Below are 22,531 nucleotides of genomic sequence, written 5' to 3'. Positions count from 1 at the left end.
TTTTGTTACACACTACGATTGCTTATAACTGTGAATTTTAGAGTTAAAAGCAACCATTTTTTTTTCTAAATGAAAACTATTCATTCAGTGTTTACTATTGTGATTAGCTGTGATTGGCCACTGCTAATCACATGGTACAGATAGGCTGTGAATGGCCATGTCTGTACTATGTGATCACCGTGACCAATCACAGAGCTTATCACAATAGTACACAGCGAAAGGTGTGAATTAAGTGTTATGTGATTTGCTGTGATTGGCCAGAGCGATCACATGGTACCAGCAGCAGGCCAGTACAGCGTTCTGTCATTGGCTGTGTCTGGTGGACCCAGTGGGTGACAGATCGCTTCAGAGCATAGCCTGTCCTAGAACAACGGGGGGGTCCCACGGGGGGGGGGCACACCCCACCCGGCCTATTGTAAAACGAGGGGGGTTAAAGAATGAGTTCACCTTTTGGAGTATGTTACATGTTACCTCAGTATTTCAGGTGAACCATGTAACATGCTCCACTACCTATCCCTTACATTCCTGATTCCCCCCTCCCTGTGACAATGGGTGGGGGTTCTGCTCTCCATTTGGAAATGGTGCAGCTGTGCAGGGCCTGGTTTTTGACATTTTTCTTACTTGGCAACAGAGTTGCTTTATACAAATGGAAATTGACTCGACTGCTACTTCTTAAAGTTCTTCTGCCCTGCCTATTCCATACTCATTTCCTGAGTGCTCAACTAGTTTGTTTAGTTACACATTTATGGTAAAGGTGAATGCTACAATTGAGATATTTTGTTGAATTATCCTGAACAGATAGATGTCGGTGCAGCTGATGATTATTGATGTTTTACAGGGTGACTCGGGAGGACCTCTGGTGTGTAAGGTCCAGGGCGTATGGTACCAAGTTGGAATTGTGAGCTGGGGCGAAGGATGTGCAGAACCCAACTTCCCTGGGGTGTACACACAGGTGACGGCCTACGAAGACTGGATCAGCACCTACCTGAATGTTACATTCAATGATGTGTCAAATATCACTACACCAACGAGGACATGTGGAGGAAGCCTCAACAGCGCGGGAAACACCACCACTGTCTCTCCATCTCACAATGCTGCATTGCCATCAAGCGCATTTGAAGGAAGCTCCATCACATCCAGCCTTTCACACCATCGCTGGATGATTCTGGTCCTAACTGTTCTTCTGCCGACATTAATATAACAAAAAATAGCCATCGCTGCTGACCTAAACAATGGGATATATTCTTCTAAAGATAAAAGAGGAGGGAATTTTGGGACTTTTAAATGAAGCACACAGCTATGAGATCAAATTTATGAGAACAAATCAATATACAGTTGTAACAAAATACAGTGACTAAATAATATTGCTCATGGTACATGTATATACTCGTACATATCGCCGCACCCCTGTGGTGAAGGTGGTGTTAGTTAGTGACCTAGACCTCTCGATAAAAATACATTGATAAATCAATAAAAGCGAGTAAATGATCAAATTGTAGTAATAGCGTAGCATCGAAAAGGGCTCTACGCGTTTCGTGGGTTCTTTCCACTCATCAGGAGCCAATGCAGATACATATGCTTGTATCTGTAATAAAGTGCATATATATGTAGTCTAATGTTTAATACAAATACTTCAACTTCTCACCTGGAAGGGACTTCTCACCTGGGTTCACTCTTACTGACACCATGCTTTTGGGTTTCAGTTCTCACTATATTATTAGACATGCACTATTTACATTGATATATATATTATAAGTCTCCACAGAGTGTCCTTTGAGATATACATTGCACCACTTTTGATTTCCAATGGGGAACCCACTCCCATGGTAGTCCATGCACCATTGTTTGTGTTGTCTTCATGCTGCTGGCCTTTAAAGTATTTTTAAAGAGACAGATATGAGGAGATGTACATGTATTGCAGAAACTGACTCATTTTTTTCTTTATTGCTTTAATGTGAACTGGTAAGCACCGATTGGCATTTTTAGTTTTTTTGGAATAAGGAGAGGGTAAAATCTCAAATGAACTCCATGCAAAAGGCTGCATACACAGATTTATGAACTGTCTTGAAAAATTAAATTTAATCCCATCATGGGCATAGATTTAAGGCCCCATAGTAAAATTTTGATAGGGACCCCTATTTCTTTCTGTGTAGCAGCTGGCAGTATCAACATAAATGATATCTACATCAAGGGAAGGCAGCAGGATAGCTGTCAGCCTAGTCACTGCACTACTAGGGTCCAGTGCTTTCAATAAAAGTAAAAATATTAATAATAATAATCATGTATATTATGACAAGCATGGTCAAACCTATTTCAGTCTTACTTCTCTTTTGGGTCAACCTATTTCAGCCATACTTCTATTTTTGTCAACCTATTTCAGCCATATTTCTCTTTTGGGTCAACCTATTTCAGCCATACTTCTGTTTTGGGTCAACCTATTTCAGCCATACTTCTCTTTTTGTCAACCTATTTCAGCCATACTTCTCTTTTTGTCAACCTATCATAGCCATACTTTTCTCTTTGGTCAACCTACTTCAGCCATACTTCTCTTTTGGTCAACCTATTTCAGCCATACTTCTATTTTGGATCAACCTATTTCATCCATACTTCTCTTTTGGGTCAACCTACTTTAGTCATACTTCTCTTTTGGGTCAACCTACTTCAGTCATACTTCTCTTTTGGGTCAACCTATTTCAGTCATACTTCTCTTTTGGGTCAACCTATTTCAGCCATACTTCTATTTTGGGTCAACCTACTTCAGCCATACTTCTCGTTTGAGTCAACCTTTTTCAGCCATACTTCTATTTTGGGTCAACGTACTTCAGCCATACTTTTCTCTTGGGTCAACCTTTTTCAGCCATACTTCTATTTTGGGTCAACGTACTTCAGCCATACTTTTCTCTTGGGTCAACCTACTTCAGCCATACTTCTCTTTTGGTCAACCTATTTCATCCATACTTCTCTTTTGGGTCAACCTATTTCAGCCATACTTCTATTTTGGGTCAACCTATGTCAGCCATAATTCTCCTTTGGGTCAACCTTCTTCAGCCATACTTTTCTTTTGGGTCACAGAGTACATTTACTTTTATTCTCCTTTGCCCCAGAGTCAGCTGATAGTGGGGTATCGTCAAACCTCTCTTTACTTCTCTTCTATGTTCACATGGCTGCATAAGGAACAGTCAGGAGTGGTCTCTGGTGGAAATTAGTAGATTCTTTCAGATAGTCTGTACAAATCAATAGTCAGCACTACCACTGTTTGCATCTAACCTTTCTTTAGAGCTGTTACATGCACATAGAGCCTCCAATCAACCATGGACACAAGGGTTGCTATTTCTACAGAGTTTATGGCAAGACACAAACTGGCTATGTCTAGTTTTTATGTGGCAATAGCACAGAGTGTTGTTTTGTCTACAGGCAGTGTTTAGCTATCCATATCTCTTTGTCCTTGTGAATGTAGCCTTGGTGATTTTGTACACAATTACTCTACAAGCCCCATACAAACTTCAAACTACAAACTAAAGGTCTTCTTTACATTTGCAGTCTGTACAAATAGGTAATCGAGGCACAGCTTTACTGTCCTTCCCATCTGTCCCTGTTATTCTTACATGCCAGTTGCATGGAGTGGTATATATGCTGTGTCAAAAATAATATCCCATATCCCGTTTGACCGGTATTTCTGCCTCCAAGCATGACCCATTCAAGTGTTGCTGTGAACAGGAACATGGGAGGCTGGCAGACAGATTTACAGTAGGTATTTTGCTATTGCATGTAAAAATACAAAACCCCATCCAATTTAGTTTTTTATTAAATACATAACTATGTCAAATTGTGTTTATGCTTAAAGTTCGGTGTTAATAAGCATTCCAGAACTTGACACCTTCCCATTTTGGTTGTTGGCGTCCACCTCATCCATCGTATTGCTTGACAGTACAGAATAAAGAAAATTAAAGACGAGCAAACTTCTAAAAATATTTTTAAAAATGCACACCGCTCCAGGCTGTTGCTCTCGTACTTTGTTACTCACAGAAAGAAGCTACTCCAGAAGTTGCACGCCCGGCTCGCCAGCCGCTACTAGAACAAGAAATGAATTTCGGATGGCTGCACTCTTCATAAGCTTTATTGTTAAAACAGCAAAAAATGAACATCATAGAACAGTTGGGAGCAGGAGATGGATAAGGTCCCCTTTCATGCCCTCTTGGTTCTTTTTCGTAAGGACTAAGCGCTTAGTGGGCACAAAATGCATTATTCATCTCCTGTCCCCCACGGCGATGTTCATTTTTTGCTGTTTTAATAATAAATCTTATGAAGAGTGCAGCCTTCCAGATATCATTGCCAGCCTTCTAAAATGTTTAATCAGTTGTGGCTTGGCTTAACTTTTAACAACCTTTAACCCCCTTTTGCCAAAAGGTAAAATAAATGTAAATGCCTAAGCCCAATTTTGCAACTTTGACATTTGTTAGTAAAACCGTACCGTATTTTTAGAAGTTTGCTCGTCTTTAATTTTCTTTATTTGGTACTGTAAAGCAATGCGATGGATGAGGTGGATGCCAACAACCAAAATGTGAAGGTGTCAGGTTCTGGAACGCTTATTAAACCGTATCACAGCTACTTTATGCATCCAGGTGAATTATACTGCGTTTTTTTTTTTTTTAGGACAAATTGGGCTTTTATTTGGTGGTAAATGGTAATGGATATCTCTTGTTTTTTTTTTTTTATTATTATTATTATCAAAGGAAAACGTTCCCAAAAAAGTAAAAAATGTAACTGTATATTTCTTGCTACTATCATACCCTACCACCAAAGAACAACCCCGAATAAATTCTCCTGCTCCTGACTATCGCAGCGATACCACATATCTGTATGTTAGTTGTTTCATAGTTACATAGTTAGTCAGGTTGAAAAAAGACACAAGTCCATCTGGCTCAACCAATAAAAAACTGTGCACTGTGCAAATTTAACTGACAATTGCGCGGTCGCGCGACACCGTACCCAAACGAAATTTACGTCCTTTTTTTCCCTCAAATAGAGCTTTCTTTTGGTGGTATTTTATCACCTGTACGATTTTTACTTTTTGCGCTATAAACAAAAAAAGAGCGTACATTTTGAAAAAATAACAATATTTTTCACATTTTTTTATATGAAATTCCCCCCCAAAAAAATGTAAAAATCAACATTGTTTTTAATTTTTGGCCAATTTGTTTTCTGCTACATATGTTTGGTAAAAAAAATCACAATAAGCGTATTTTGATTGGTTTGCGCAAAAGTTATTGCGTTTACTAACTAAGGGAAAGATTTATGTCATTTTTGGTGTTTTTTTTTTTAACGAGTAATGGCGGCGATCTGCGATTTTTTTTGCGGGACTGCGACATTGCGGCGGACAGATCGGACCCTTGACTGACATTTTTGACACTTTTGGGGTTACCAGTGACATTACTGCAGTAATCAGTGCTATAAATATGCACTGTTACTGTAAAAATTACACTGGCAGGGAAGAGGTTAATTTTATTGGAGAGGGAGGGGTTAATGTATGCCTGGTGCTTACTGACGTGTGTGGGGGGAGGTGACTGAGTGACACAGGGACAGATCGGATGTTCAGCTATGCTGAACCCTGCAATCTGTCACTGTCTGTCACTTAGGAGATCCGCTCGCTTTGTTTACACAGGCGGGCGGATCTCCAGACTTGATTCCCAGACGATCGGGGAAGAGCAGCGGCGATCGCCCACAAGGAGAGGAGTCCAGCGACGTAGGTCTATGTCGCTGGACGGGAACTAACCACTTTGCCGCAGTAGAGCTCCAGTGAGTGGTCGGCAAGTGGTTAAAGCAATCTAGTGAGCTGGCCAGAACCACCTCTGGAGGGAGCCTATTCCACATTTTCACAGCTCTTACGGTGAAGAAACCTTTCCGTATTTGGAGATAAAATCTATTTTCCTCTAGACGTAAAGAGTGCCCCCTTGTCCTCTGTGTTGACTTAAAAGTTTTGTCCTTAAAGTGAACAACTCAACACACCAAGTTCACTGTATGGATCCCTTATGTATTTATACATATTTATCATATCCCCCCTTAATCTCCTTTTCTCAAGAGAGAATAAATTCAGTTTCTCTAATCTTTTCCCATAGCTGAGCTCCTCCATGCCTCTTATCAGTTTGGTTGCCCTTCTCTGCACTTTCTCCAGCTCCCCGATATCCTTTTTAAGAACTGATGCCCAAAACTGAACTGTTGTTTGTACTCGCAGTACAGCCCTGAAACAATAGTGCACATTTTGCTTCTTTAAAACCTACCTAAAACACACTGACACTAATAAGAATTTAGAAAAAAAATTCTGTCTAAAAAACTGACCCTGACCTTGACCCAAACACTAACCCTGGCACTGACCTAGATCAAACCTTGATCTAGGGTTATTTTTTATATATATATATATATATATATATATATATATACATATATATATATATATATATATATATATATATATATATATATATATATATATATATATACATATATATATATATATATATATATATATATATATATATATATATATATATTTTTTTTTTTTTACACTTATATATATATATATATATATATATATTTTTTTTTTTACACACACTTTTTTTCAATCTCAGCAAGGACAGAGAGTGATACAATATATCGATCTTGTCCATTTACAGAGACAGAAAACACGGGGGCGGGCTTCACAGTGACTGGTCACTGTGATAGCCAATCAGAGGCTATCATAGTTATCAGGTGACCTGGAATCAGAAGTTCCAAACGGGGCCCGGGGCTCACGGTAAGAAACATCAATCACTTATACCTTCACTGGACTATCTTGGTCATAGCTGCTCTTCTGTCCTTTTATCTATAACACTTTACTGTCCACCTCTATAATCAATCTGCCATAAAGGGTTTAACGGACTACACATTCAAACCACCTATCAGAGTAGCAGGAATAAACACAGATTGATAATTTTTGTGAATGCTCTTTTTACTTGATGTTTTGATGTGTATAAATACATTGTTTTATTTAATGGAAGCTGGCTGATGGTTGGATAATGACATGTTAATGACTTGTTAAATTGAATAAAAATGATTGAAACTAAAGAACACCCAAATGAATACTTTTTGAAAGCTTAAACCTTGCAGAATAAAACAGCGTCCATTACAAATTTATATATCACACAATTTTTGTGCAGCCATTTATAAAATGCACTTATTCAGGAAAAAAACATACTAAAATGATTTTAAGTGCACACATACACAATATAATGCCAATCTTTCTTGTAGAATATAAAAGAGGATGTTGGGCTGAGTAATAGGATAGCAAACATCTCAAGACTCAAAGTTGTGTGCACCTGAGAAAATGGAGGCAAACTATAATACCTGAAATGGCACTTTAACCACCTTAAGGCCGGAAGGATTTCCCCCCTTCCTGACCAGGCCCTATTTCGCGATTCGGCACTGCTTTACTTTAACAGACAATTGCACGGTCGTGTGACGCTGTGTTGAGTTGAAATAAAGGACTTCTACGCCAATCAGGTTTGCATTCGTCTCCATATGTTTACTCCGAATATACGCTATACAGCGGGTCCACATCTTCCAACAGATATGTGACCCAGATTACATTTTGGTTACAGCTTTTATAGTACATAAACGGCACAAGCCCAAATTACAGATTACACAAGATTTCACAATACAGTCTAGGTGGATGACAATACATTCCTTGTTGAAAATCCCAGTTACACATCAGGTCATCTTAACCCAGCAAGGGCGTAGTGACAGGTTAGTCTGACAATTAAAAAAGATTGAATATGTTAGGGAAAATAACATTTTACGGTAATAAGGGCTTGTTTTCATAAACATCTCTTTCCGGGAATCTTATCATATCTTTGGCAGAACATTTCATACCATCTGGAACACAACTGGGACACAGCTATTAAATACCAACTAGAGTTCTAAACATTTAGAAGAATATATTCTTTAGTATATTAAAGGGGACTCTTTGACTATATAACGATATATAATGATAGGCTCTTCATATATTTTCATATCTTGACAGCTGTACCCAAATAAAATTGATGTCCTTTTTTTTCCCACAAATAGAGCTTTCTTTTGGTGGTATTTCATAGCCTGTGCGATTTTTATTTTTTGCACTATAAACAAAAAAAGAGCAACAATTTAAAAAAAAAAATTTAAATATCAACATTTTTTAACATTTTAGGCCAATTTTTTTTCTGCTACATATTTTTGGTAAAAAAAAAAAAAAAATCGCAATAAGCGTAAAATCGCGTTTGCGCAAAAGTTATCACGTCTACTAACTACGGGAAAGATTTATGTAATTTTTATAGTTTTTTTTATTTTTTAATAGTAATGGCGGTGATCTGCGTTTTTTTGCGGGACTGCGACATTGCGGCGGACAGATCGGACCCCTGACTGACATTTTTGACACTTTTGGGGGGACCAGTGTCATTACTACAGTAATCAGTGCTATAAATATTCACTGTTACTGTAATAATGACACTGGCAGGGAAGGGGTTGACATTATGGGTGATCAAGGGGTTAAATGTGAGCCTAGGGGAGTGATTCTAACTGTGGGGGGGCGTGGCTTCTAAAATGATCATATAGACATGTGATCCGATATAGAAGGATCACAGGGGCTCTGTGATCATTCCAGGGAGAAGAACGGTCAGATGTATTTACAACAGCCGACCGTTCTTCTCTCTCAGCGAGGAGCGATCGCAGGTGTCAGGCAGCAATTGGAGCCGCCTGCCCGCTGCATCGGCTTTCCCGGGGGTGGGAGCATGGCAGCGTGCACTCGCCCCCTAACCTCCCTAGAGCGAGCGCCATACATGTACGGCGATTCGCCTGGGAGCGGCTGCCTGCCGCAGTACATCTGCGGCGGGCGGTCGTAAAGAGGTTAAAGTCTTTACAGTTTATCATTTTAGAGTTAACATGCACATCTACACATTTGTTTGCATTTACGTGAATATGCCAGGGCTATGGTGGGGTGCTTTTCATTTTTTTTTTTCTAGTTTTTATTTCTTTTGAATTTTTCAATACTTTAATTTAACTTTATTGCTAACACAAAGGAGCTAAAAAGCCTTGTTTTTGATAGAGTAAGCAGGTGGAAGGTGACAGGTACTCTATATGGAGACATTAGGGGTCTTTTAGAAACCTAATGCCTTCCCTGCAGCTAATCAATCACAGATCATTAGAGCCTACAGAGACCTAATTGTCTTTGGCTGTCGAGCATTGTTCGATCTTTTTTAAACATGTTTTTGCATTAGCACATGCCCTTAATGGCAGTGCCCAGCTCCCTGTTCACCTTTGTTTGACAATTCCCTGCCCACAGTGGCGTAGCGTGGAGGGTGCAGGGGGGGGGGGGGGGCATCATCCTTGAAAATGGGAAGAATTGATTTTCAAGTGTCCTCCCATCCCCATTGAAATCAGTTTGCAGATTTTAGGATGGGTTTGATGAATGATCATTCACTCATTCACTCATCATTACTGGATGGTGTAAAAAGATTCAGCAGACACCTTTTCACACAGGGCCATACATACAGGGGTTGCATGGGTCGCCATTGTGACAAGGCCCCATGCTCCTGTTCCCCTGGATACCAGGGTGGTGGCATGGCCTGATGTGTCAGGATAGAGAGAGGGGAAAGGGATGGTAAATTTATCATTTACTGTCCCCTTTCTTGTCCGAATGTTTTTTTTTTTTCCTTTTTATTCACTAATAGCTGAGGCATAGAAAACTGCTTGTACCATGCTTTAGCTTATGAAAAAAATGGGAAGCTCTGTACAAAGTTATTCCTGTTTGTTCATTCACTGCAACTGAGACTGCAGAGAAAGGGACTGATGATTTTGTCCTCAGTCCCTTTCTCTGTCTCAAAAGTGAGACAACAGGGGACCCCTGATATTTCACCAAAGGTCCTAAAAGTATGTAAAAAATAATAAAAAATAAAATTGTAAAAAAATAAAAATGAGACAAAATGGCAAAAAATAATGAATATAAAAACAACAAAAATGAAAAAAAAAACTACTGACACCTGTAACCGAACTACCAGGGTCACAAAGGTCACACTTACAACTGAGCACAACTTTTAGTGGTAATGCACTAGGTCGGTGCCCTTCTCTTGTTGTTGCCTTTAATGTGTTTCGGATACCCTTGATCCTGAGGGGGCAGCAAGACCACAAGCCATACCAACTTAAGTACACTTGAACGTCTATATACATTTCATTCCCCCCACCATACAACACTCGAGCGCAGGAGATTTGTTTTAAATCTTTGTGCACTGGTGTCAGTGTAGTGCTTGTGTACTCACAGTTGATGTTCTCTCCTCTCATGCTGGAACTGAAAAGGACTCCAGGAGAGGAGATGCCATCATGTCCTATGACTTTTTTTACATTACACAGGTGCAGGACATTCTGCAATTGGTCAGTACCGATCACCAGGTCCAAGCCAAAAAATCATTGAATAGTTGGTGCAAAGCACCAGTTCCCTAGTGTAATCCTCTATCCACCTCAACTGTGATCCTGCAGCTGTTTAGAGCTAGCGACACGGCAACACAGGAAAGCTTCGGACTTGCTGCCCCTTACACAACCAGGGTAGTCTGGAATCACTGAAAATGACAAGCAAACACAAGGGCGCACCGGCCTAGTGCATTATCCTTTAGAAGGTTTATTAAAAAGAAAGGTTAAAATACTCACAAACGAGTTCTTGATAAAAGCATATCAAGGTATGCAGTCCTCAGCATCGAGATCCAAGGGTTTACTGTCCCCTGAAGCTGTAAAGGCTTACGCGTTTCGAGGCTTAGCCTCTTTTTCAGAGCCTGGACCTGATGACTGATTGGTTCTGAACCCCCTAGCCCCGTGCGCGTCCAACCAACATTTACGTTGGTTCGCGCGCTCAGCTGAGCCACCTTGCCGCAGTAAATGTGCGACGGGTGGTTGGCAACTGGTTAATTGCCAATCTGTTCAGTGGATCACTTCACCTAACACACCAATTACAAGCACACCTAAAGGGATACACTCTATAAGCAGCACCATATCCACTCCTCTGATAGAATTATTAGTGACACTTTAATTTGCCCTCTGTTAGTTCTGCCCAATTATAAAATCCTTTGGGTGAGATGTCCAAAAACACAAATCAAAAATCAATAGTAGTCCTTTGCCAATTGACCCAGAAGCCTACCCCCTACATGGTACCGCTGAATTTCCTTGTTCATACAGAAAATGACTCACACCCCATAAATCTCATACTGAAGTATAGGCATTCACCTTTGATAAAGGAAAGGTTTGTCATAGTAGATTAGGTTGCACGGACGCACTAATTTTTACAACGATACGCACTATAAATATAAAATTTGTGCTGACTTGCTCTACTTCAAACCAACAGACCTTCACCTTTCGAAAGACTGAACCCCACATTACTCCACAATGATTTCCAGGACAGACAGATGCTTTATAACAAGGAACTCTGTGCCCATTTTATGTGCTTAGCATTGAAATTCCGATAAAGAATAACCATGTTACAGTTTTATTTTTCCAAGTTGTACTTTGTACTTTTCCTTCTTCCTCCAACCTTTCCCTACCCAAGTCTTGTCTATCCACTCATAGCTGGAATAGAGCAATAAGTTACTTAATAATAAAAAAAAAAGAATCGAGAAAGAGAATGACTTGTATATGACGTGTTCTGACTTGTAAAACAAATAGAGACTTTACGAAACAAAAAAAAAAAAAGATTGTGGAGCACAAAAAATAATGCGGAAGGAGAAAAAGGTTTACAGTTATCTCTGCTGAATACCATCCACTCTGGAGAAATGGGAGCGCTCGCTCTACTCATCCTGATCACCACAGGTAAGTGTCTCTCCTAAAATTCTGCACTTACCTAAGGTCCTATGGGGGGCTAACAAACAGCAATATTATGCAGGGCCGGGACAAGGGGTGGGCGCCCTGGGCACTGTGGTGTCATGTGAGTTGAGGGGGGCACCTCAAGGAGATTGGGGGGAGGGGATTTTTGTTGGGAGGAGGAAATTGTGGGCGACAGATGGTAAGAATGGTTCCAGAAGGGGGAATTTGGGGAGGTGATTTGGGTTGGGAGGGGGGAACATGACTTGTGCTAGGAGGGGGGATTTGGTAGGTTCGTGCTAGAAAAGTTAGGGGAAGGGATTTGTGCTAGGATCTTTTTTTTTTTAGAGGGGAGGGGGATTTATGCTATTTGGGATGATTGGGGGGTATTTGTGCTAGGAGGGGAACTTTGGGTGGGGGGGGGAGATTTTCGCTATGCTGGGAAAGATTGGGGGAAGAGGGAATTCATGTTGGGTGGATTTTGCGTGGGAAGGGGAGAGGAATTATGCTCGGAGAGGACATTTTTGGGGTAGAAGATTTGTGCTAAGTTAGGGGAATTGATTTGTGCTAGGATATTTTTTTTTTGGAGAGGGGGAGGGGGATTTATGCTATTTGGGATGATTGGGGGGTATTTGTGCTAGGAGGGGAACTTTGGGTGGGGGGGATTTTTGCTATGCTGGGAAGGATTGGGGGAAAGGGGAATTCATGTTGGGTGGATTTGGCGTGGGAAGGGGAGAGGAATTATGCTCGGAGAGGACATTTTTGGGGTAGAAGATTTGTGCTAAGTTAGGGGAAGGGATTCGTTCTAGGATATTTTTTTTTGGAGAGGGGGAGGGGGATTTATGCTATTTGGGATTATTGGGGGGTATTTGTGCTAGGAGGGGAACTTTGGGTGGGAGGGATTTGTGCTATGCTGGGAAAGATTGGGGGGGAAAGGGGAATTCGTGTTGGGTGGATTTGGCGTGGGAAGGGGAGAGAAATTATGCTCGGAGAGGACATTTGTGGGGTAGAAGATTTTTGCTAAGTTAGGGGAAGGGATTCGTGCTAGGATATTTTTTTTTGGAGAGGGGGAGAGGGATTTATGCTATTTGGGATTATTGTGGGGTATTTGTGCTAGGAGGGGAACTTTGGGTGGGAGGGATTTGTGCTATGCTGGGAAAGATTGGGGTAAAGGGGAATTCATGTTGGGTGGATTTGGCGTGGGAAGGGGGAGAGGAATTATGCTCGGAGAGGACATTTTTGGGGTAGAAGATTTGTGCTAAGTTAGGGGAAGGGATTTGTGCTAGGATATTTTTTTTTTTGGAGAGGGGGAGAGGGATTTATGCTATTTGGGATGATTGGGAGGTATTTGTGCTAGGAGGGGAACTTTGGGGGGGAGGGATTTGTGCTATGCTGGGAAAGATTGGGAGGGAAAGGGGAATTTGTGTTGGGTGGATTTGGCGTGGGAAGGGGAGAGGAATTATGCTCGGAGAGGACATTTTTGGGGTAGAAGATTTGTGCTAAGTTAGGGGAAGGGATTTGTGCTAGGATATTTTTTTTTTGGAGAGGGGGAGGGGGATTTATGCTATTTGGGATTATTGAAGGGTATTTGTGCTAAAAGGGGAAGTTTGGGTGGGAGGGATTTGTGCTATACTGGGAAAGATTGGGGGAAAGGGAAATTTGTGTTGGGTGAATTTGGCGTGGGGAAGGGGAGAGGAATTATGTTTGGAGAGGACATTTTTGGGATAGAAGATTTGTGCTAAGAGGGGGACATTTTTTGGGGAGAATTTAAGCTGGGGGCATATGGGGAGAGAGGATTTCAGCTGGGGGGCAAAGATGTGTACATGCAGATTACTGCTCGATTTTTATGGGGGGGGGGGAGTGAGATTTTTGAAACACAATTTTCATACATCTTGGGGGGGAGCAATTTGGCATGCTTGCCCTGGGCTCTAGATGACCTTGTCCTGACACTGATATTATGGCACACTACTAGTGTAGACAGGGCTGCAGGTATATACTTGGACAACTGTTGGGAATTGGGGTAGATGGTAGGGAAGTCCAAGACAGTAATCAAATGTCAATGGTGGTGATAATCCAAATAAGTGAGGCTGTACTTAGTGGCCGCTAGCTGGAGTGAGGAGAGGCTCTACATAAAAATAAACAAAAAAACAAACAAAAAAAAAAAAGGCGCTGCTTTTTTGTTGTTTCCCTATGAAGGGCTGCCAAACAAAAAGTTAAACAAAGAAAACTGGGGCCCCAATGAGGTTCCCATCACTATATCTGGGAATCCTCTGTCTAATCTTGCTATTCTGACCTGAAGATCACTGAGATCATTGTAACTAGGGGTGTGCAGAGTGATTTTAGCTCATTTAATTTTTACTTTAAAATTTCTGATTTCTCAGCTAATTTTTGTTGTAGCTCAATTTCACCTGTTGGGCCCCTTTCACATTCGGTTTCCGATCCGATCCGCCTGTCAGTTTTTCAGGCGGATCGGATCCGATGCTCCATGCAGCTCTATGGAGCGGCGGATGTCAGCGAAGACATCTCTGCTATCTGATCTCTGCTATCTATTTTCCATCCGTCTGGGGGATCGGATTGGATGGGATCGGATGATAACGGACAGGCGGTCCATTCTCACCCGATCTCCCCATAGGGGACAGCGGGGATCTGACAGCTCAGTCTCTGCACACAGAGCAGAGACAGAGCTGTCATCCTCCTGCTCAGCGGGGATTGGCAGATCGATCCCCCGCTGAGCAGAACGGACTCCGTCGGGCGCACCGCCCGTGTGAAAGGACCCTTGAGCTACTTACAGTGGCGTAGCGTGGGGGGTGCAGGGGGGGCCGGCCGCACCGGGCGCAACATCTGGGGGGGCGCATCCGCAGTGTCACTCTGTCTGACTCTGACATACACAGTTCACACACTGTCTGCGGCTGCCTCCATCTTTAGGCTGGGAGATGTCCAGCGTGGCCGCCCTATGGCTGAAAATGGCAGGTCGGGGCGGGGCTGGACTGTGCCTCACCTGTCCATTGGTGTAGGGTGGGGTGGCATTGCAAGCCAAGACCCGCCTATGCTGCCTCTCTTCACTGCTCAGTCAGTTTAGCAGCGAGTGAGTCAGCAGCCTGGCGCTGTCACAGAGTGGGAACTGAGGAGAAGCCACCGCTGCAGGTAAGTCTCTGCATTGAATGGGGGCACGCTGGTCTGTCTGCAACAAAAGGGGGCACGATGATCTCTCTGCATTGAAAAGGGGCACACTGGTCATTCTGCATCGAAAGGGGGCACGCTGGTCATTCTGCATCGAAAAGGGGCACACTGGTCATTCTGCATCGAAAGGGGGCACACTGGTCATTCTGCATCGAAAGGGGGCACGCTGTTCTCTCTGCATCGAAAGGGGGCACGCTGGTCATTCTGCATTGAAAGGGGGCACGCTGGTCATTCTGCATTGAAAGGGGGCACGCTGGTCATTCAAACTTGTATTTAGATGCATTTTATTTTAATTACATCAGTATTTTCATAACAAACAATACATGTGCTTAGGGGGTAAGGGTTTCTTTAACTAATCTAGTGGAAGAGACTCGAGTGCTAAAATCCCGCGGGTTAGGGGGGCAAATTACTTGCCTTGCTCCGGGTGCTGACAACCCACGCTACGCCACTGGCTACTTAGACAAAATCTGCTAGAAATAAGTCACCCAACTCTCTTATTTATTTAGAGCAGACAGATGTCTATTTAAAAATAAAAGATAGTGTAGAGCAACACTCATATAACCTAACACATCAATACATCAAATGCCTCTAAAAAACTAAAAATAAACAATTATTTTCATGATATAATAAAATTAGTAGGGATAATATATATATTAGCAACAGAGTCCAGTGACAATAATGTAACAAAATTCCAGCTTCCTTAAATAATGAAGATAATAAAAATCAACACCTGAGTGTCTTCAATATTAGTTTACACCTCTGTGCACATTCATGAACTAAGACACTCGGGTGTTCATTTATAGGGATGATCGAACTTTTGAAAAGTTCGGTTCGACCAGAACACCCGAACTTCACGAAAGTTCGGTTCGGATTTCAGAACCCCATTGAAATCAATGGGACCCGAACTTCGGTAATCAAAAAACACCATTTTGAAGCCCCAAAACCCAATAAATGCCCCTAAAAAGTGCCTAGGGTTCTGGGTCATGCCCCATTAACTATTAATCACACAAAAAAAAGTTCTTAAAAATTGTCATTTTTGATAAAAAAGCCAATTATTGAAAAATTAAAAAAAAAAAAAAAAAAGAGATTTTTTGATTTTTACTTTGGATTTAGTATCTGGGGGTCTAAAAGGTGTGCATGTGAAGTTTCAGCTCTGTAGCATGTCCAGAACCATGAAAAAAAAGAGATAATTTTTCAGTAGAACAGGGATGTGGTTCGGGAGCCTCCTTTAACTTTAACACCTATATGATCTTTTTTTCTGGTTCTGGACATGCTACAGAGCTGAAACTTCACAGGTACACTTTTTAGACCCCCCAGACACAAAATCACACAAAAAAAAGTTCTTAAAAATTGTCATTTTTGATAAAAAAGCCAATGATTGAAAAATTATAAAAAAAAAAAAAAAAAAAAGATTTTTTTATTTTTACTTTGGATTTCAGATCTGGGGGGTCTAAAAAGTGTACATGTGAAGTTTCAGCTCTGTAGCATGTCCAGAACCATAAAAAAAAGGATCGTTTGTATTAGAAAACTTTAAGCACAGGAATATGGCTTCTCTGCTGTAACACCTTGCCGGTTTAATAGAAGGCATTTTTTTGGGTTCTTTGCAGTCAGGAAAAACATCTGAACTTGTGTATAGTAGTACTGTGCACAAGTTCTGATGTTTTGCCTACCTCCAAAACTCCCAAAAAATGCCAGCAAAAACACACCTGGGCATTTTTTTTTGACGCTAGCGTTTTTTTTGGCATTTTTTGGGGTTCTTTTGAGGCAGGCAAAACATCTGAACATGTGTATAGGGGGTATATATAGACATATATGTCTGAATATATACCCCTAGACATATATAGGTGTGATAGTAGCAGAAATAAATGCTTGCGCTAATGAAATCATTTACAGTAATATATTTCTGCTACTATCACACCTATATATGTCTAGGGGTATATATTCAGACATATATGCCTATATATACCCCCTATACACATGTTCAGATGTTTTGCCTGCCTCAAAAGAACCCCAAAAAATGCCAAAAAAAACGCTAGCGTCAAAAAAAAAAATGCCCAGGTGTGTTTTTGCTGGCATTTTTTGGGGGGTTTTGGAGGCAGGCAAAACATCAGAACTTGTGCACAGTACCACTATACACAAGTTCAGATGTTTTTCCTGACTGCAAAGAACCCAAAAAAATGCCTTCTATTAAACCGGCAAGGTGTTACAGCAGAGAAGCCATATTCCTGTGCTTAAAGTTTTCTAATACAAACAATCTTTTTTTTTATGGTTCTGGACATGCTACAGAGCTGAAACTTCACATGTACACTTTTTAGACCCCCCAGATCTGAAATCCAAAGTAAAAATAAAAAAATCTCTTTTTTTTTTTTTTTTTTTATAATTTTTCAATCATTGGCTTTTTTATCAAAAATGACAATTTTTAAGAACTGTTTTTTGTGTGATTTTGTGTCTGGGGGGTCTAAAAGGTGTACCTGTGAAGTTTCAGCTCTGTAGCATGTCCAGAACCATAAAAAAAAAGATCGTTTGTATTAGAAAACTTTAAGCACAGGAATATGGCTTCTCTGCTGTAACACCTTGCCGGTTTAATAGAAGGCATTTTTTTGGGTTCTTTGCAGTCAGGAAAAACATCTGAACTTGTGTATAGTGGTACTGTGCACAAGTTCTGATGTTTTGCCTGCCTCCAAAACCCCCCAAAAAATGCCAGCAAAAACACACCTGGGCATTTTTTTTTTTTGACGCTAGCGTTTTTTTGGCATTTTTTGGGGTTCTTTTGAGGCAGGCAAAACATCTGAACATGTGTATAGGGGGTATATATACACATATATGTCTGAATATATACCCCTAGACATATATAGGTGTGATAGTAGCAGAAATATATTACTGTAAATGATTTCATTAGCGCAAGCATTTATTTCTGCTACTATCACACCTATATATGTCTAGGGGTATATATACAGACATATATGTCTATATATACCCCCTATACACATGTTCAGATGTCATGTCTGACATCAAACATGTCCTCAAAAAAGCACTGGCAGTGGCAGCCCCTGCAGCATAAAAAATGCTTGGCTGGTGAGAAGCCACATGCCTGTCCCGAAGCAACTCAGAGAAATGATCATTTCTCTATAGCGGTCACCCTGCTATGGAAGGGTTTTGTCACCCTTCCATAGCAGTCACTGCCAGTTAACCCTACACTACACTACGGTCCCCTGACACTTAACACTTTCCCTACAGAAACTAAATTTTTGAAGCTAACTTAAGTGTAAAGGAGCACTCTAACTACACTAGATATCCCTTTCCTCACACTAAAAATAGCTAAATGACACTTTTAAAGTAAAATTAACAGAACTGCTTCCACTCTCTTCCATGTCCAGTATAACAATGCTGGGAATATGGTGGGGGCGATCTTATATACTGGGGGGCGTATTCACTAATGATTGGTCTAGGGACCCCCTAGTCACTCCAATCACATTCCCAGCATTCTCCTGCCCCCTCAATTGGCTTTTGCTAATGGTTCTGGTCCAATCACGGGCTTTTAAAGCCCATTTCCTGAAGCATTGCATTTTGGGCGGTTCTGGTTGCCGAATTCCGAACTTTTTGGGCAAAAAGTTCTAAATTCGGCCGAACCTCGAACACCCAATGTTCGGGCCGAACCGATGGTGGACCCGAACCGTTCGATCATCCCTATTCATTTATATTATTCTCATCATTTAAGGAAGCTGGACTTATATTATTGTCACTGGACTCTGTTGCTAATATATATATTATCCCTACAAATATTATACCAAAAATTTATTATTTTTTTATGTTTGGTTATTGATGTATTGGTTTTTATTTTTGGTTATTGATGTATTTGTTTTTATTTTTGGTTATTGATGTATTGGTTTTTATGTTCGGTTATTGATGTATTGGTTTTTATGTTTGGTTATTGATGTATTGGTTTTTATTTTTGGTTATTGATGTATTGGTTTTTATGTTTGGTTATTGATGTATTGGTTTTTATTTTTGGTTATTGATGTATTGGTTTTTATGTTTGGTTATTGATGTATTGGTTTTTATGTTTGGTTATTGATGTATTGTTTTTTATGTTTGGTTATTGATGTATTGGTTTTTATTTTTGGTTATTGATGTATTGGTTTTTATGTTTGGTTATTGATGTATTGGTTTTTATTTTTGGTTATTGATGTATTGGTTTTTATGTTTGGTTATTGATGTATTGGTTTTCATGTTTGGTTATTGATGTATTGGTTTTTATGTTTGGTTATTGATGTATTGTTTTTTATGTTTGGTTATTGATGTATTGGTTTTTATGTTTGGTTATTGATGTATTGGTTTTTAGTTTTGGTTATTGATGTATTGGTTTTTAATTTTGGTTATTGATGTATTGGTTTTTATTTTTGGTTATTGATGTATTGGTTTTTATTTTTGGTTATTGATGTATTGGTTTTTATTTTTGGTTATTTATGTATTGAATTGTTGGGATAAATGAGTGTTGTGCTACACTATTTCTGTATTTTTATTTACCTGTATTGTGTGGGGGGGGGGGGGAGATCACTTTTTAATGTTACAGCAGGCAACACGTGTTATTGGTAAATTTAATTAAGAAATGTATTAGTGGTTAGGTAATCACTAATTGCATTGATTGTTTTAGGTTCACTAGATGTCCATTTAACCTCTAACCAAGTCTTCAGGCTGATCACATGAGGTGCAGGGTCATCTTTCTTTTCAGATCTGGTACACGGTGGGCTGTTCTTAAAAAGAGGAACTGCAGTCATAATTTGTAATAAAAATCTTTGCCATTCTGAAGCTTCCCTCCACCCACTTTGCATATTATTTTATATATACTGTGATTTTGAATTTACCAAATATGCTGCAGAAATCTCCCTCCTCTAAGTCTGACTGCAGCCATTTTAACTGTGGCCAGCTAAAGTTGCTGCCTGTTCCCTTCCTGGATTTACACAGATACACAGAGACACACACATATATATATACTGTATACACATATATACACACACACACATATATATATATATATATATATATATATATATATATATATATATATATATATATATATATATAGAGAGAGAGAGAGAGATATATAGATAGATAGATAGATAGATAGATAGATAGATAGATAGATAGATAGATAGATAGATAGATAGATAGATAGATAGATAGATAGATAGATAGATAGATAGATAGATAGATAGATAGATAGATAGATAGATAGATAGATAGATAGATAGATAGATAGATAGATAGATAGATAGATAGATAGATAGATAGATAGATAGATAGATAGACACACTCACACCATTGTGTGCCTTCACAATTCTCCTCTCTTGAGTAATACTCATGGATCTCTGCAGTCTCCTGTTATCTCCACCCTTATCCAGCCCCTGCCAGCTCTGCAGCTCTTCTTGGCTCTCCTATGACTCATCCCTACTCACTTGTTGTCAAGCTCTCACAAGAGTGAGAGAAGGAGCCCTAGGCTAATTACCAGACAAGAAAGAGGAAGTGGGCTGTATAAGGTATTTACTGTCAGAAAGATAAAATGTTTTACAATCCAAAGTTAAAACAGGGGCAGAGAATTGAAAGATGAAAACATGACTGATGCCCCGTACACACGTGCAGATTGTCGGCCGAAAAGATTCGGCCGACGACCGATCGGCCGATTTTCGGCTTGTTAGTGTGATGCTTCCGACAGCCGACAGCGCACTTTCGGCCGAACAGAATCTGTCGTGCAAGCATTAAAAGTTTTGTATGCCGACACCAGAACGGCCGATTGTTCGCCAGTCAGTACAGATTTCGGCCAACAGACAGCAGATTTGCAAGACTGGGCATGCTCAGAAAAGAAAAAAGACACGGAAAGTTAACCATCACATGACATCACTTCTGCAGTCGGCTGTTGTTGGCCAACAAAATTCGTGTGCAGTCTTTTGCAGTTTTCAACAGACACGACAGCCCTGGACAAAAGACGGCCGATCGTCCGGCCGACGATCGGTACGTGTGTACGAGGCATGAAGGTCCACTTTAAGGATGCAGACATAATGAGGACAGCGTCACTCTCTGCATTGTTGCATTGTGAATGAAGGGTGCCATGGCGATGCACTTTATTCACAAGATTGTCTCAATCTTCCAGATAGAATGATGCTGGGTGTCAATTAATCCAGAACACTGAGAATAACTTGTGTTGTAAAGGAATTTCTGTGGGGGACAGCACCAGAGAAATGGTGTGTATTGCAGCCTGAGTTCCTTTTGGCAATTTAATTTGTTGGACGTGATGTTGAAAGTACGAGGATGAAATCAGTGTCATCAAAATCTCTGATATCAGAATGGATCATGGATGTGTATCTCTGGAAAGCTAACATACATATATAGTTTCATTTTGTTTGTGTGTATTATTTATGTATATATGTTTATGTATTTACAGTATGTAAATAATAATTTTATTGTCGAAGGTAAAACCAATTCAAATTAAATTCTTTTTTTTTTTTTTTTTTTGCTTGTGGTAGTGGACAATGCTTTGGGTGCTGCAAATTCAGTGTGCGGTTCGCCCTTGGTGTCCAGTCGGATAGTTGGTGGTACAAATGCGTTGGATGGGGAGTGGCCCTGGCAGGTCGGTCTCATAAATAAAGAAGCAGATGGAGAGTTTTTATGTGGGGGCTCCCTGATCTCACAGGAGTGGGTTATGACGGCAGCGCATTGCATCCACTAGTAAGTATAACATGTTACCTTTATATACCAATTCTTCCATCAGGCACCAATCATTCAATGTTTCTAAAACTCAATCATGGGCATGTATACTGATACAGTGTCCATCCTGAACGGTTAAGTGTGCATCACTGATCATTATTGATTGGTTTTCTTCACCAAAGAGCCTCTGTGTGAGTGCTAATATTGGGCCCCTCATTCAGCTATTGAGTTCCTTAGCTTATTCACTGTGGATAAAAAGATGTACATCAAGTGTACAATGATGTACATCCCCTGCTGATCTTGTATGTTTAAAATAGAAAAAAAACAACTGCGCTAATCCAACCAAAGTATATGTGTGAAGCAGTGACTTCAAGTGTGACCAACACCCCAAAGAACAATAATAAATACAAGTCGCGCTAAAAATGATCAAACATTTAGATGAAAAATTAGTATAGAAAAAGTGTGCTGGATAAAAAATAAAGTAGAGCTGCAACCTTAGAAACAATTGGGATAATAATAATGAAATAGAAAAGCAGGTGCGCTAAACTCATATGGGTCAACCACTCAGGTTGAGATAAACCAATAACGTGATCTCAGAATTATTAAATAAAACTGATAAGGGGTGCCACAGTGAATACTGAATAGTATAACTAATGTGCCCCAACAGACCAAATATAAATCAACAGTGAATAATACATAAATCACACTTTGATATAAATGACAACAAAAAAATGTAAATAGAAATTCAAGTAAGGTGCAAACAAATCCAAACAAAGGCTGTGATATGATGTGATTTACAGTG

The 22,531-nt window shown here is 40.2% G+C and overlaps 1 protein-coding gene across 1 annotated transcript in view; it reads left to right on the top strand.

Moving 5' to 3' along the window:
• The window catches only part of LOC309558474 (transmembrane protease serine 9-like), a 182,598-nt gene that overhangs the window by 142,414 nt on the left and 17,653 nt on the right, over nt 1–22,531 (top strand). Inside the window, 4 exon segments of the mRNA XM_082261545.1 lie at nt 839–1,168; nt 7,285–7,309; nt 11,713–11,856; nt 21,549–21,750. Coding sequence (XP_082117671.1) covers nt 839–1,168; nt 7,285–7,309; nt 11,713–11,856; nt 21,549–21,750 — 701 coding nt within the window.

Source organism: Pelophylax lessonae, assembly GCF_965119305.1.
Source record: "Pelophylax lessonae genome assembly, chromosome: 6".
Classification (NCBI taxonomy): Eukaryota; Metazoa; Chordata; class Amphibia; order Anura; family Ranidae; genus Pelophylax; species Pelophylax lessonae.
This window is presented reverse-complemented; position numbering and strand designations above follow the sequence as displayed.